The following is a 16961-nucleotide window of genomic DNA, read 5'->3' as shown; positions in this document are numbered from 1 at the left end:
CTGGACTGATGGCTCAGAGCCTGGAGCCTGTTTCCGATTCTGTGTCTCCCTCTCTCTCTGCCCCTCCCCCGTTCATGCTCTGTCTCTCTCTGTCCCCAAAAAAATGTTGAAAAAAAAAATTAAAAAAAAAATCTCCCATCTTTTTGGAGTTGCTTTTCATCTATAATAAGAGATGCTTATCTATCTATCTATCTATCTATCTATATTTCTATATGGACATTTAGTTGAGCCAGTAACATTTAAAAGATTTATTGTCTTCAATGTAATCTTTGTCATTAATCAAATGATCACACGGATTTATGTATATGGGTCTCTGTTATGTTCCATTGGTCTGTTTGTATTTCTTTAGGCCAACATTATAATTCTTTAAAAAAATTTTTTTTTGTAACATTTATTTTTGAGAGACAAACAGAGCATGGGCTAGGGAGGGGCAGAGAGAGAGGGAGACACAGAATCTGAAGTGGGCTGCAAGCTCTGAGATGTCAGGGCAGAGCCGGACACAGGGCTGGAACTCCCAAACCGCGAGATCATGACCTGAGTCAAAATCAGTGCTTCACCAACTGAGCCACCGAGCTACCTCCCAACATTACAATTCTTAAAATTTTTTTTTTTTTAATGACAGAGGCAGAGTGTGAGTGGGGGAGGGGCAGAGAGACAGGGAGACAATCTGGAGCAGCCTCCAGGCTCTGAGCAAGTTGTCAGCACAGAGTCTGATTGGGGCTTGACCTCACAAACTGTGAGATCATGACCTGAGCCAAAGTCGGTCGCTTAACCGGTTGAACCACCCAGGCGCCCTTACAATTCTTAATTACTGTACTTTTGCAATAATTTTTGATAAATCTTACTATGTCCTTCAGTTTTGATTTTATACTTCTAGATTATTTTATAATTCTTGGTCTTTTGTACATCTGTATACATTTTAGAATCAGCATATCAAATTACATGCACACATACATGCACAGAAATCTGTTAGGAGTTCGAGATAACAATAAAAATCTATAGATAAATTTTAGAAGAATTGACACTTACTCAATATTTAGTCTTTAATTTCCTCAATATGGCATATCTTGTCAATTATTTAGATTTTTGTAAAGTTTTCTTAATAATTCTTGTTCCTGGGGTGCCTGGGTGGCTTGGTCAGTTAAGCGTTCGACTTCGGCTCAGGTCATGATCTTGTGATTTGTGAGTTTGAGCCCTGTGTTGGGCTTGGTGCTGACAGCTCGAAGCCTGGAGACTGTTTCCAGATTCTGTGTCTCCCTCTCTGTCTGCCCCTCCCCTGCTCATGCTCTGTCTTTCTCTGTCTCTCAAAAATAAATAAATTAAAAAAAATAACTCTTATTCCGTTACTGCTATAAGGAAGTGGAATTAATTTTTGCATGTTGACATTGAATCAGGGAGATTGCTAAATCCAATTGGTAATTCTAATTGTTTGTAGATTCTTCTGGAATTGTTTGTCATTTCTAAATAGTTATAGTTTTGTTTCTTCCTCTCCATTTATTATATCTTGTTTTGTCTTGCCATATTGACTTCTAGGATTTTTAGTGATTTTTTTGGGACAGAAGTAGTGACAGCACACATTTTCATTTTGTTCCCAATATTAGGAGAGAAACTTTTGATAGTTTGCCATCATGCTTTTGCTATGTTTTTTGTAGATACTCTTTATAATATTAACAGTTCCTGGAGAGATGTTCAAGATGACAGTGTTAGGAGATTGTAAATTCATTTCATCCCACAGACCAACAAATCTATACCTACATCTGAAACAATCCCCTCTGAAAAGAACCTGAGAACTAGCTGAACAGCTAATCTATGATGAAGGATAAAAGGTCCACATCCAGACTGGTAGAGAGGCAGAAACATGGCATCACCAAAAACTTCATCCCCAGCGCAGGGACCCACAAACAGGGACATCTGACAAATATGGAATTTCTCCATGAGGAACAAGGGGTTTGTGTCCCACATCAGTTACCTCAATCCTTGGGACATGCACTAGTGGGATGAAACCCCCAAATATCTGGCTTTGAAAACCAATGGGTTTAGGTCCAAGGGAACCATAGGATCTTAGCAAATGGAGGATATTACTCTCTTAAAGGGCTTTCATCCAGATTTATTTGCCCCAGGACCCAATGCAAAAGCAGCAGTTTGAAAAGAACCTAGGGATTCATTGCTAATCTTAAAACATCTGCCATAGGACATGCTACTGAACTACCAAGAGTCAACAAAAAAATAAAAAGAGAAATTAAAAAAAATACCTTTTTCTGAAAACTGTAAGACAATGATGAAAGAAACTGAAGACAACACAAATAAATGGAAAGATAAACCATGCTCATGGATTGGAAGAATTAATATTGTTAAAATGTCTAGGGGCGCCTAGGTGGCACAGTCGGTTAAGCGTCCGACTTCAGCCAGGTCACGATCTCGCGGTCCGTGAGTTCGAGCCCCGTGTCAGGCTCTGGGCTGATGGCTCAGAGCCTGGAGCCTGTTTCTGATTCTGTGTCTCCCTCTCTCTCTGCCCCTCCCCCGTTCATGCTCTGTCTCTCTCTGTCCCAAAAAATAAATAAACGTTGAAAAAAAAATTAAAAAAAAAATAAAATGTCTATGCTATTAAAAGTAATTTACAGGGGCACCTGGGTGGCTCAGTCTGTTAAGCGTCTATCTGACTTCAGCTCAGGTCATGACCTCATTGTTCCGGAGTTCCGCTCTGTGCTGGCAGCTTAAAGCCTGGAGCCTGCATCATATTCTGTGTCTCCCTTTCTCTCTGTCCTTCTCCCACTCACCCTCTGTGTCTGTCTTTCTCTCAGAAAAAAAACAAAACAAAACTTAAAAAAAATTAAAAAGTAATTTATAAATTCAATGCAATTCATTTCAAAATACCAATAATATTTTTCACAGGCTAGAACAAATAATCCTACCCCCAAGTAGCCAGAATAGTCTTGAGAAAGAACAAAGCTGGTGGTATCACAATTCCAGATTTTAAGATATACTACAAATCTGTAGTAATAAAAATAGTATGGTACTGGTACTATAGATAGACACAAAGATGGGTGGAACAGGATAGAGAGCCCAGAAATAAACTCATAATTATATGGTTAATTAATCTATGACAAAGGATGTAAGAATATACAATGAGGAAAAGAAAGCCTCTTCAATAAATGGCGCTGGGAAAACTGGGCAGCTATATGCAAAAGAATGAGATTGCACTACTTTCTTACCTCATAAACAAAAATAAATTCAAAATGGATTAAAGACCTAAACCATTGATCTCTTAAACCCTTGAACTCCTAAAAGAAAACATAGGCAGTGATATCTAGGATATTGGACTTAGCAACATATTTAGGGATATATCTTCCCAGGCAAGGGAAATAAAAGCAAACATAACTCATTGACATTGGCCTTCCTTCCTTGTGTTTAAAAATATACATTATAAGGCTTTAATTTTTCCTCTAAGTATTGCTTTGCTTCACACCAAGTTCATTCTGTTAGATAATTTTCTAATTTCTGTTGTGACTTTTATTTTGTCCCTGAATGGTAGAGAAGTAAGTATATTCTTTAATTTTATAAATAATTGAAGATTTAATAGTGACTCATTTCTGCTTTTGATTTCTAGCTTTATACCATTCTTTCCTTTTTTTAAATGTTTATTTATTTTGATAGAGAGCGAGCGAGTGTGCACATGAATGAGGGAGGGGCGGAAAGAGAGAGGAAGAGAGAAATCCAAGCAGGCTCCATGCTATCAGTGCAGAGCTCCATGAGGACCTTGATCTTATGAACTGTGAGATTGTGACCTGAGCTGAAATTAAGGGTTGGATGCTTAACTGATTGAGCCACTCAGGCACCCCTCTTTTTCTCTTTCTTAGGTTCCAATTACATGTTTGCTACATACCCACCCCTACTGCTACCCCTATATCCCATGTGTTTATGTCTCTTTCATTGTTTCCTATATTTACCATACTTTTTGTTCTCCATGCTACTGGGTTATCTTCTAGTTCATTAGTTGACTCCTTAGCTTTTAAATCTACTTACTGAATTCTTGGGGCGCCTGGGTGGCGCAGTCGGTTGAGTGTCCGACTTCAGCCAGGTCACGATCTCGCGGTCCGTGAGTTCGAGCCCCGCGTCGGGCTCTGGGCTGATGGCTCAGAGCCTGGAGCCTGTTTCCGATTCTGTGTGTCCCTCTCTCTCTCCCCCTCCCCCGTTCATGCTCTGTCTCTCTCTGTCCCAAAAATAAATAAACATTGAAAAAAAAATTAAAAAAAAAAATAAATAAATCTACTTACTGAATTCTTACTTTCATTTATATTTTTCAGTTCTAGAATTTCCATTAGATTATTTTTATAGATTCCAGTTTTCTGGTGAAAATCTCAATTTTTGTTACCTATTTTCTTGACTAAATCAGAATTATATATAAAAAAATCCTTGTTTCATAACATTTGGAATACCTATGGGTCTGTTTTTATTATCTGCCTTTTTCCCTCCCTTTATCCTATTTCTTAGCAGGCTTGGTTATTTTTGATGGAGTGCTGGACATTTTGAATGCGAACTTTTTGACTCTGGATGTTTGCTTTCTCCAGAGTACATTTATCCTATACTCTGGCAGGAAGCAAATATGCAAGCCAGTCATCTGAATCCAATCAGGGACAGATGTACTTCAGGGATAATTTTCAGTCTTTCCAAGGCTTGGTTTGACTTGAATACACACTGACTTCTGGATGTAGTAACTGAGAACTCAGGGTCTTTACTGGGGTTCTATCTCATTGCTGGGTCTTAATATTCTATTTTTTCTCTTGTGCACTGTGAGATTTCCAAAAACTCCACTCTGCTTTTCACTTGTTTTTTTCAGTTTCTTTTTTTTCAGTTTCTTATCCATTTGATTAGCAACGCTGGGGGTAGGGAGGGGGTGGGAGAGAGCAAAACTGTGCAAAGTGCTGGGCATACTTCTTTGGGCCTCCCTTATCTCTGGGATTTAGCCCTTTGTAACCCCAATTGTTATCCCAGCCTCATGAAATCTTGTACCATGCAGCGGATCTTCTACCTAATTTCTTTTCCTCTCTCTGGGAAAAGTTTGGCAAGCTCCGTCAGGAGAAAAGAATCATACAGAATATGGGTTCATCTCAGTGAAGTTTTCTTCTCTCAAGGATTCTTGCCCCCTAAGCCCTGTTGCCTTATTAGCTCTCTGACCTTAGTTAGAAGTGAAAGTCTCATGGTCTTTTATTTTATGAACATAACCTTTGCTATTGGATGCTGAAAAACCTGTAGGAAGAGCATACACACTGTGATTATTTAATTCTAATGAAGTCATTCGTAAGTACATATGAAAAAGCACAGATATTGGGATTTGGTCACTGTAGCAATAACTCAAGTGCTTTCTGGACATTTCCTAATTCTCAGTTATAAATGGAAGGAAGATAAAGAGTATAATTTTCCCTACCATTTACAAAGAAAAATAAGACATAATAAGGCTAATATAATGATGATTTCATGGTTCTGTAAACAATTTGTTATGAAAAAATTTCTAGCTTTTATGTTTATTTGGAAAGAAGTTAGATAAATTCTAGAAACAGGGTAGGAGATTGCTATGTGAATAAATTAAAAATTAGCAGGGGAGTTTTCTGTCTTCGCATTGGGCTTTTTCATTGCTAAATAGCTTTTAAAAACTTTTTTGCAAGGCAGTGTTTCCTGTAGGGAAACTCTTAGGCATACACATGGAGCCTGACAACAGATGGCCACAGGAAGTACTTTCTGGTCGTGTCACTCTGAGGAAGACTGTACCCTCAGTTGTCATCATGTGACAGGATGGAGTATAAATTTATTTATTTATTATTTTTTTTAATATATGAAATTTATTGTCAGATTGGTTTCCATACAACACCCAGTGCTCATCCCAAAAGGTGCCCTCCTCAGTACCCATCACCCACCCTCCCCTCCCTCCCACCCCCCATCAACCCTCAGTTTGTTCTTAGTTTTTAAGAGTCTCTTATGCTTTGGCTCTCTCCCACTCTAACCTCTTTTTTTTTTTTTTTTTTTCCTTCCCCTCCCCCATGGGTTTCTGTTAAGTTTCTCAGGATCCACATAAGAGTGAAACCATATGGTATCTGTCTTTCTCTGTATGGCTTATTTCACTTAGCATCACACTCTCCAGTTCCATCCACGTTGCTACAAAGGGCCATATTTCATTCTTTCTCATTGCCATGTAGTACTCCATTGTGTATATAAACCACAACTTCTTTATCCATTCATCAGTTGATGGACATTTAGGCTCTTTCCATAATTTGGCTATTGTTGAGAGTGCTGCTATAAACATTGGGGTACAAGTGCCCCTGTGCATCAGTACTCCTGTATCCCTTGGGTAAATTCCTAACAGTGCTATTGCTGGGTCATAGGGTAGGTCTATTTTTAATTTTAGGATGGAGTATAAATTTAGAAGGTAAGTCCTGGTGTGCTGATCTCATTGGAGTTTTGTGAACAATGAAAAAGATAGTGTTGCACACACATAGTCTGGGGACAAGAAGCAACTATATAGTTGCATGACACAGCAGATTCTTTCACTCAGGTATTTAAAGTTTCAAGTAATTTCTGAGCTCTGGATCCTTATTTAGAATTTGTTTATGTGTCTATTTCATATAATAACTTATGAGATCATTACTTCTTTTAACACACTGGGTAAACCAAAATCTCTTCTGCATCCAAATTTCACAATTAAACCTAAGCTAAACAAAACTTTCTGCCTCCTTCCTGCTGTCCTATGGCTCTTGATGCCCCCTCATTACAATGAACAGTCCCCATCTGTAATCCTTTTAACCCCTCTTTGGCTTTATTTTACATCCTTATGTGTCTCTGCCAGCCAAGTAGTTTATTTTCCTCCTCTTTTCTGGATTAAATGGGTTAAGCTGCATGGACTTCTTTAGAACCTAGCTAAGACACTATTCGCAGCCCCAGCCAATAGTACTCAATTATATTTGCACGGGGAAGCCTTTCTCTGTTGCTCCCCCACAACTGAAAGAGCACAAACACAGCACAGGGAGCACCCCTTGGCATTACTATCACCTACTCTGTTTGCTTTTTCTTCTTGTCTAAGCATGACTTTGCTTATACAAGGCTGGCTTTTTCCGCCTGCTCCCTGGATGATTTTGGCCCGTTTTCAACTCTCATTCATTCTGTGGCATTGGGAGTAGTTAGTCATTTGTGCATCAGTGAGAGGAGGGATTTAGTGAATAGGAAGACCATAGACTTTCCTCTTTGGTCCTTCCTTTCTTGACAAAGTAAATCCCACTGAAAAACAGCATTAATAGAGCATGACGGTTTGAAGAATAGAGCCCTAACTGTTGACATTTCTGTTGTCAAGCTAGGTATTATGCTGTGATAAAGAAAAGACACATTTTTTAAAAAGACAGTCTCTGTGGCATTAGGTTTATTAGTGCAATATCATTGTCATTGTCCTCGACTCCCCAATACACTTAAGGGCCTATCAATATTTCCATTAAAAAATCCCATTTGCTGTCATTTAAAAGTAGCCTGGCTATGTCAGATCATTTAAACTGAAATTATAGATCAATTATTTTTAGGTTTATTATTGAATGTCAAGGGTGGTTAAATTCACTGAATTTGTAGGGGTTGAATAGTTGCTGTTCTAAAGGAAAATGGTCAGTATGAAGACAGGATATTATGCAGGACTTAGAAAGAATTTGAGACATTTAACTCACTTTAACATGAATCACTGTTAGTTATCCATGTGTATCAATGAAAGAATAGATTTACTTCTTCATGATTGGGATTAGAAATGACCTAAAATAACCTTAGTTCTTCATTCGAGAAATATGATACCTAATTGCTAACAAGATAAGATAAAAAAGGGGTCAGTCGCCTCTGGCCTCAGGAAAGATGTGGCATCTATTGAGCACTCAGTGTGCCATGTTGAGTTAGGTAGTAAGCACGATAACCCAACAAGCTAGGGCTATAGTGTTTTAGAGATGAAGAAACTATGTTTTATAGAGATTTAAAAACTTTCCAAGTTAAGCAGGTAATGAGTTGCTATGTTTGGGGCTCTAGGACCCCAAAACCCTGACACACACAGGGTGACTTTTTCAATGAAATCTATTCGGCACCTGGCCATAGTTTTTCTCTTCTGTTGGGAGAAATCTGTATATGTTGAAAGCTGCTTTCTGCTTCTTCATGAAACTGCAATCAGTGTGTAGTTTATGCCAAACATATCTTTTTAGAGTCATTTATTAGATCTAGGCTGGTAAAATTTGAAGTTGGCCTAGAGTTTTTTGTTTTGTTTGTTTGTTTGTTTTTTTAGTCTCCTTTACTCATTCATTTGGCTGAAGCACTTTATTTAGTCTTACTAGCAATGCATGTGAGTTTCCCTCACTCACATTCAACCTAAAACAGGTGTTATTTTTTGTATTTTTGCCAGCCTGAGTTATGTACAGTGATGTCTCTTGTTAAAACATTTCCCTCACCACTAGTGAATTTCAATGTCTTTCCAGCATATCTTGTAAGTAATTTGGTGGAATTTTAATTTAAAAATTGTTGAAAATTAGGTAGACTATTTGTTTTTTTTTTTTTTTTTTTAAATTTTTTTTCAACATTTATTTATTTTTGGGACAGAGAGAGACAGAGCATGAACGGGGGAGGGGCAGAGAGAGACACAGAATCGGAAACAGGCTCCAGGCTCTGAGCCATCAGCCCAGAGCCTGACGCGGGGCTCGAACTCACGGACCGCGAGATCGTGACCTGGCTGAAGTCGGCCGCTTAACCGACTGCGCCACCCAGGCGCCCCTAGACTATTTGGATATATACTAAGTAAGCCCAGCTATGTCATACCATTATATAGCATTACATATCTTTTTTTTTTGTTTTTGATTTTTTAAAAAAGTTTATTTATTTATTTTGGGGGGTAGAGAGAGAGAGAGAGAGCAAGCAGGGGAGGGGCAGGAAAAGAGAGGGAGAGAGAGAAAATCCCAAGCAGGCTCTGCACTGTCAGCACGGAGCCCAACATGGGGCTCGAACTCACGACCACAAGATCTTGACCTGAGAGAAAACAAGAGTCGGAGACTTAACTGACTGAAACACCCAGGTGCCCTTAGGGTCACAGATCTTGAGAAAAATTGTTCTAGAGAGCTTCCATGTCATGGAGACATGTCAAAAAGTAGGATTCTGTACATTGAGATAAGACTTTTCTCTCTCATCTTAAAAACTACAAGAGGGGATTGCTATGGTGTATCCTCCATTGGTTTTAAAAGTTGCTTGTGGTATATGCACAGGGATGATAACTTAAGGATTGGCTATGATAAAACCAGGAAAATAGCTATTCAAGTCAATAATATTACTTTCACAATATTTTTCACTTCACAGTGATACAGTTTGAATGGAATTCAAATCAGTATTCTTTTTTCCATTGAAAAGTATCTTTCTTCATTGAAGACTACTTTCTTGCTAAATTGAGTATTTTACCTTTGAGTTATTGAAATGTTTTATGTTTTATCTTATAAATAAAGAAAATTCTTTTAATATTCCAATAGAAATAAAATTTATTCTTTTTAAAATATAGGATCTTTAAGCTGATAGCAAATAGGGTTAATTTCAGAGACTATTATTGAAGATATATGGTTTTATCCATATGTGTATCATATAAGCTTTGCTACCATTATATTGTAAGGCTTTATATAAAAATATTTTGTGCTTTTAATACCAGATGTTAATACTGAGAGTCTAGTGGAGAGCGATTCTTTCTTTTTCTTCTTGTTTCAGGTTTAAATGTTTGAGAGAGTGATTTTCTTCATGTAGATTTCATAGTTTCTTAGAAAATAGGGGTTAGATTTGGGGCACCTGGGTGGCTCAGGAGGTTAAGCACCTGACTTCAGCTCATGTCACAGTCTCACTGGATTTGCCCCCCAGCCCTGTGCTGACAACTCAGAGCCTGGAGCCTGCTTCAGATTCTATGTCTCCCTTTCTCTCTGCCCCTCCCCTGCTTGCACTCTGTCTGTCTCTCTCAAAAATAAACAAACAAACAAACAAAAAATAGGAGTTAGATTTAAATATCTTTTCTTTCTTTTCTAAATTTAGGGACATTTAAGTTATTGTTCCAAAGTATCTACTCTTGCCTTCTTCAGGGTGTTTATGGATTCCTTGAAGAAAAACAACTTACCCTTACTCTAGAAGAAAGTTTAAAAAGATACCTGATATACTGAATACCTGCTGGTTCCCAGGTACTAGTCTAACCATTTTACATAGATTGTCTTATTTAATCCTTACATAGGATACAGGTACTCTTTTTTCACTAATTTTATAGGGCACTCCAGCCTTAGGGAAGTTAAATAGCTTGCTCACTGTCAACAGGAAGTTTAGTGTTCTACCTTTTTAAATTCGTGAGCAACATACTTTTTTTAGGGCAAGTATCAATGTAAACAATTGTTAATTTAAATCTTCATCAAATTATATTCTTTATAACTTTGCTTACCTATTTAGGCTGATCATCATTGATTTTACCTTATACTGAGGCTGCAAAAAGGCACAGAATAGGAGAGGAAACATCAGCTCTGCCATTTTCTCATTGTTCTTTTGTGCCTATATTATTATTTTATTTTCTTCAATCCTTAATTTTTTTTTCAGGAGACATTTTAACTGCTTTCATGTTTTGAAGGATAATTTAGTTAGTTTCTTTGTGCTGGCTGCAATAGCAAAATACCATAGTTCTAAAGGCTGGGAAGTCCAAGATCAAGGTACTGGCAGACTTGGTGTCTGGTAAAGCCCTGTTTCCTGGTTAGGAAAGCCATCATGGATGGCTGTCTTTTTCTGTGTATTCACATGACAGAGGAGTGAGAGAGCTCTGTGGGATCTCTTTGATAAGGGCAGTAATCTCATTCATGAGGGCTCCACTCTCATCATGTAATCACCTATCAAAGGTCCCACCTCCAAATACCATCACACTGGGGATTAAGTTTCAACAAGAATTTGGGGGACACAAACATTTAATCTATATAGCTAGTAATGGATAATAATCATAAACATACAAATCCAGCCATAGTAACCTGCTTGGAATTCATTGTAATTGCTGAAAGCAGGCCCATCAGTAAGGACCCCATTCCTAGATCTGCAAGGGAAACAGTACCTTTCCTGCCTCCATATTCTTCTAGGACTCAATGTGATGTGTGCTTGCCTGGTCTCATAAAGACTAAAGGAGAGAATGGTGGAATTCAGTTTATTAAATATTATCTTTAATATTATAAAATATACAGAAAAATGCATTAGAAATGCAAAATTAATGAATAATTACAAAGCAAAAGCTGGGTAACAAACAGTATGGTCAAAAAATAGAATAATACCAACTTTCTTTCCAAAATCCTTTCAAGATCATATCCTCCCCTTTCCCCTAGAGATAATCATTATCCTGACTTTCATGATAATTGATTCCTTTCTTTTCTCTTTAGTTTTATCACCTCTTTATGCATCTTTAATCAATGTGGCCTAGTTCAGCTTCTTTTTGAACCTTATGTAATGGAATTACACACTATGAAGTCTTCCTTAAATGAAGCTTGCTATGTGTCTTAATTTCTCTAGCATTAAGTTTGTGTGTGTAGCTGAACTTTATTCATAATCAGTATAATATAGTAATAATTTATTTATAATTAGTATAGTATTCCATTGCATATATATTCTATTTGTGCTGCATGGTGTTGTGCTAATTTGGATAAGCTATAAACTGCATTTTTCAGAATTTGCTTCCCTGTGGGGTTCTGAGGTAGAGTTGATAGAAGGAGAATGTGCATGATACTTGGAACACAGAAATAAAGCAACCATTATTTTCTGAAAGTTTGGGTAGTGTTAAAGATATGGTGACAGAGGTGCCCAGAAGATTATAGTTTGTCCACACTCTTCTCTTTGTCCATCTCTTCTTGACTATTGACCCTGTTCACCAACAGATGCCCCCTACCCTCTTGGTTATGGACCTAGAGAGGTGATAGCTACCCAGAGGCAGCAGCTGACTGGAGACATTTCCATGGACTTTCCCTTCGTTCCACTTCAGCCTGGCTTTAAGATTACTTGGTTAGTAACTCCTTCTCTGATCCTCCAACTCCCCCTTCTGGGCCATTATTTCCCTAGCTTGTTCCATAGCTGTATAAGATATTTACTACAGTAAATGTCTTTACCCAGATAGAGTTCCCTGAGTGATATGCCATTCATCAATTGATACTTATTTGGGTTATTTCTAGTTTGGGGCTGTTCGGAACAGTGTTGCTTCTTGTAGTTGTATCCTGATCAATTTTATCTGGGTAAGGGTGGATCCAGGATTTTGGGTCTTAAACTCATACAGTTTGGGGGACTTATTTTATTTTTATTAATAAAAAATTTTTTTAATGTTTATTCATTTTTGAGAGACAGAGAGTGAGCAGAGGAGGGGCAGAGAGAGAGGGAGGCACAGAATCCAAAGCAGCCTCCAGGTTCTGAAGTGTCAGCACAGAGCCGATGCAGGGCTTGATCTCACGAACTGTGAGATCATGACCTGAGCTGAAGTCAGATGCTTCAGTCAGAGCTGAAGTCGGGCACCTCTGGGGGCTCACTTTAAAACACACACACACACACACACACACACACACACACACACACACACACACTCACTCTCTCTCTCTCTCTCTCTCTCTCTCTGTCTCTCTCTCTCTGTCTCTCTCTCTCTTTCTCTTTCTCTCTCTCACCAAAATTTGGTATAAGGACTTGGAGGGGATCCATGCCTTGAGGCTTAAATTTGATTCGCTTCGTGATAAATCTGCTATGTCCATAAGGTATATAACTAGAAGTTGAAGTGTTCAATTTTAAGATATGCAAATATTCACCATTAATAGATAATGCCAAATAGTATTTCAAAGTGGTTGTACCAAGTTGCACTTACACTAACAATGTATGAGTTTCTATTTTTCCACATTCTTGTTAATGCTTGGTATTACAAGAATTTTAATTTTTGTTAATCTGATGGCTAGGTTTAGTATCTCGTTGTGGTAGTTCACTGATTGTAAGTGAGGTTAAGCCACTTTTCATATTGCCTTAACTTGAGTTCCCCAGAAAGCAGAGCCTAAGGAAAAGGCTTGTGTGCTATTGCTTTGATAGAGGGTGTAATCCAAGAGAGCACTATTAAGGGGCCAGGGAGTGAGACAGGAGAAATGGCAAATTCAGGGATACATTTTAAAGTAGGTACTTCTCTTATCAAGTGCAAATGATCATCAGTCTTATTGAACTATCTTCTGAGAGGCTGTGTAAAGGATTGTTTCTCACAACTATCTGCTTAGTAGAATGGGAGGGAGGAAAAACAGGAGGAAGGGCAAAGAATTCATTCATTGGCTGCTGTCTTCTAGTCAAAGATTGATTACATGGGACATTGAATCTCATACACGTCTGGACTCTACATATATGGGTGTTCGGTGGTCCTAATTATCAACCTCGAAGTTTCTGTGGAAGAGGTGAGAGGTGGGTTTGAGGCCAGATGCTGTTGCCTAGTATCTTTATGAAGTTAGTCAGAGTCCCTTCATGGTTGGTAGCCTTCGCACTGGCTGGGGCTGGAACACGTGTCCAGGGGCCATCGAGACAGGTTTAAGGCCAAGACGATCTGACATGGTATATATCAGGCACACATATGTTTATTGGCCACCTTAGATTTTTTCTTTTGTGAAGTTTCTGTTTACTTTTTTTTGGCTATTTTTTTTTTGTTGAATTGTCTTATTTATTTGTAGAAATTCTTTATATATTCTGGACACCAGTCCTTGAGATAGATGCTTTGAAAGTTAACTTCTCCTAATCTCAGCTTTGTCTTTAACATTTTATTGTGTTTCATAAAGAAAAAATCTGAATTTTAAGGTGATCAAATATGTCAATCTTTTCTTTCAGATTAGTACTTTTTGATGTCTTTTTTGAGAAATCCTTCCCAAACTGTGAGGATATAAAAATACTCATTTATATTACCTTTTTTTATTTTTTTAATTTTTTTTTTAATTTTTTTTTTTTCAACGTTTATTTATTTTTGGGACAGAGAGAGACAGAGCATGAACGGGGGAGGGGCAGAGAGAGAGGGAGACACAGAATCGGAAACAGGCTCCAGGCTCTGAGCCATCAACCCAGAGCCTGACGCGGGGCTCGAACTCACGGACCGCGAGATCGTGACCTGGCTGAAGTCGGACGCTTAACCGACTGCGCCACCCAGGCGCCCCTATATTACCTTTTAAAAGCTTTAGAGTTTTATTATTCACACTTAGAATTTTTTTTTTTTGTGCTCACTCTGAGATAGGGATCTTCATAAATGTATGCCATGTTATTAGCATATTTTATTTAAAAAAAGAGGAGTGACTGAATGGCTCAGTTGGTTCAGTGCCCAACTCTTGATTTTGGCTCAGGTCATTATTCCAGATTCATGGGGTAGGGCTCTATGCTGAGCATGGTGCCCTGAGCATGCTTAAGTTTCTCTCTCTCTCTCTCCCTCCCTCCCTCCCTCCCTCCTTTCCTCTCCCTCTCTCCCTCTCCCTTTCCCTCTCCCTCTCCCTCCCCCTCCCTTTCCCTCTCTCCCTCTCCCCCTATCCCTCCCCCCTCCCTCCCTCTGTCCCTCTCTCCCACTTGTACTTTCTCTTTCTAAAAAAGAAAGAAAGAAAAAGAAAGAAAGAAAGAAAGAAAGAAAGAGCAAATTATTTCCTAATGCTCTGGATTAGAAAGAAAGAAAGAGCAAATTATTTCCTAATGCTCTAAAATCAAGTCCCCATATGTGTGTCAAACTGCATTTTGTTATTACTTTATGCAATTTGTTTATCTCAGTTGTAACAATATGCTAATTACTATATTTAAAAATAGCTTCATATCTGGTAGAGCATGTCTTCTCATCTTTTACATCTTCCAGAGTATTTTGGTTATTTTATTTGTGAATTTCCATGTAAGTGTTAGAATCAGATTGTTAGTTTCAACAGGAAACCCATTAGGATTTTGATTGTGATTGCTTTGAATTTATTAGTTAATTTGGAGAATTGACAAATTTATAATGTTGAGTCTTCTAATATTTAAATATTGAATATTTCTCCATTCATTTAAGTCTTCTTTAATGTTTTTCAATATACTTTATTGTTTTCCTCTTTCCTAAAGGGAAAGGGAAATTCTTGGAAATTTTTGTTACACTATTTCCTAGCTATCTCATATATTTGATATTATTTTAAATGGTATTTTAAATTTTATTTCATATTCTGTTTAAGATATGTGGAAGTATAATTGATTGTTTTTATATTGACCCTATATCCTGACAACTTGTTAAATTCTCTAATTAGTGCTAAGAATTATATGCGTAGGTTCTTGGGTTTACACAGTTATATCATCTGCAAATGAAGACTCCCCACCCCAACAACTCCTGCTGCCCCTTGTTGTGCTAGATGGAACTTCTAGACCACTGCTGAAAAGAAAAAAAAATGTGGAATTTCATCAAATGCTTTTTCTGTATTTATTAAGATGGCCATATCATTTGTACCTTTAATCTATTAATGTGGTAAATTACATTAATTGGTTTTCTAATATGAAAGCAACCTTACCTTATTTAGATGAACTTCACTTAGTCATAATGTGTTACCCTTCTTATATATGACTATATTCAGTTTGCTTTTATTTTATTTTGGAATTTTGAATCTAGGTTTATGACTGAGGTTGTCTTTTAATTTTCCTTTCTTGTATGCTCTTTGACAGGCTTGGTATCAATGTTATATTAGTTTTTCTTAATGAGTTAAAGAGTGGTTCTTCTTTATTCTATGGAATAATTTAAGTTTAGAATAATTTTTATCCTTGAATGTTTGGTCTATCTCAATAGCAAAGTCATTTAGATTTGGAGATTTATTTGCAGGAAAGTTTTTTGATTCAGTCATTTCATGGGTATATGTCAGGATGATATTTTATATCATTGACATTAGATAAGGAATAGGCATAGGCCAACCAGAGTGGACACCTGATTGTTCCATGGATGCCAGCTATAAATAAATGATGTTACTTAACTGATGTTCACAAGATGAATATCAGTCCTGGTTATCAGACTATTCAGGATTTCTTTTTGTGTAAGTTCTGGTAAATTATATTTTTCTAGTGGAACAGGGGAGGGGAGAGAGAGAGGGAGATGCAGAATCCGAAGCAGGCTCCACAACGTGGGGCTTGAACTCACCAACTGAGATCATGACCTGAGCCAAAGCCAGTAGCTTAACTGACTGGGCCACCTAGGCACCCCATTATTTAAATTTTCAAGTTGATTGTCATAAAGTTATCGATAGTTAATTTCTTATTATGTAAATTATAGGACCAGGCACATATGAAACATATTTGAGGAGGTATATGTCGTCTTAGTAATGCTAAAAAGTAAAATCCCTCTAGTGGAAAGCCATTACTTAAAGATCATGAAAATTTTCTGTTCCATGTGTGAAGCCGATATATTCCCTAGAATAGTTTTACTTTGTTTTTTTTTTCATATCTGTATTATCGAAACATAATTTTCTAAAATGTAGATGTGGTCAGTTTATGCCCCGTGTTAAAACGTAACTTTTAATTTCTAAACTACAATAATGTTAATGTTCTCAAAGTGTGGCCTGGACACCCCTAGAAGTCCTTGAGATTTTTCAGAGGATCTGGAAGGTCTAACTCTTTATAATAATCTTACAGCATTGCTTATCCTTTTAAACTCCCATTCTTTCATGAATGTATTGTGAAGTTTACCAGTGCTCTGTGATGTCATGATATATTATAACAGACTGAATGCAGAAATAGAATTGAGCTTTTAACTAAGACACATATTAATGAGATTTGTGAAAATAGATAACTAAATTTTTCCCACTAACTTTTTTGGGGAAAATATATTTATTTTTGATAAAATATATATGTTCTTTGTTTTAATTTTATTTTTTTTAATTTACATCCAAATTATTAGTTAGCATATAGTGCAACAATGATTTCAGGAGTAGATTCCTTAA

At 37.3% G+C, this 16961-nt stretch overlaps 1 protein-coding gene across 2 annotated transcripts in view; it reads left to right on the top strand.

Annotated features, from left to right (window-relative positions):
* The window catches only part of LOC147580166 (uncharacterized), a 546857-nt gene that overhangs the window by 181070 nt on the left and 348826 nt on the right, over nt 1-16961 (top strand). The window contains exon 4 of one of the 2 annotated variants that reach the window (XM_086710329.1): nt 10110-10205. The exons of the other annotated variant lie outside the window; for it this stretch is intronic. Within the exon in view, the coding sequence (XP_086566455.1) occupies nt 10110-10155 (46 nt within the window). The 3' untranslated portion in view covers nt 10156-10205. Of the gene's footprint in view, nt 1-10109; nt 10206-16961 lie in introns of those variants that run through there. 2 annotated transcript variants of the gene reach the window in all.

The sequence above is a fragment of the Puma concolor genome, chromosome B3 (genome assembly GCF_028749965.1).
Source record: "Puma concolor isolate L17-30 chromosome B3, mPumCon1.1.hap2, whole genome shotgun sequence".
Taxonomy (NCBI): domain Eukaryota; kingdom Metazoa; phylum Chordata; class Mammalia; order Carnivora; family Felidae; genus Puma; species Puma concolor.
The sequence above is the reverse complement of the archived record's forward strand: the minus strand, read 5'-3'. Positions and strand labels throughout refer to the sequence as shown.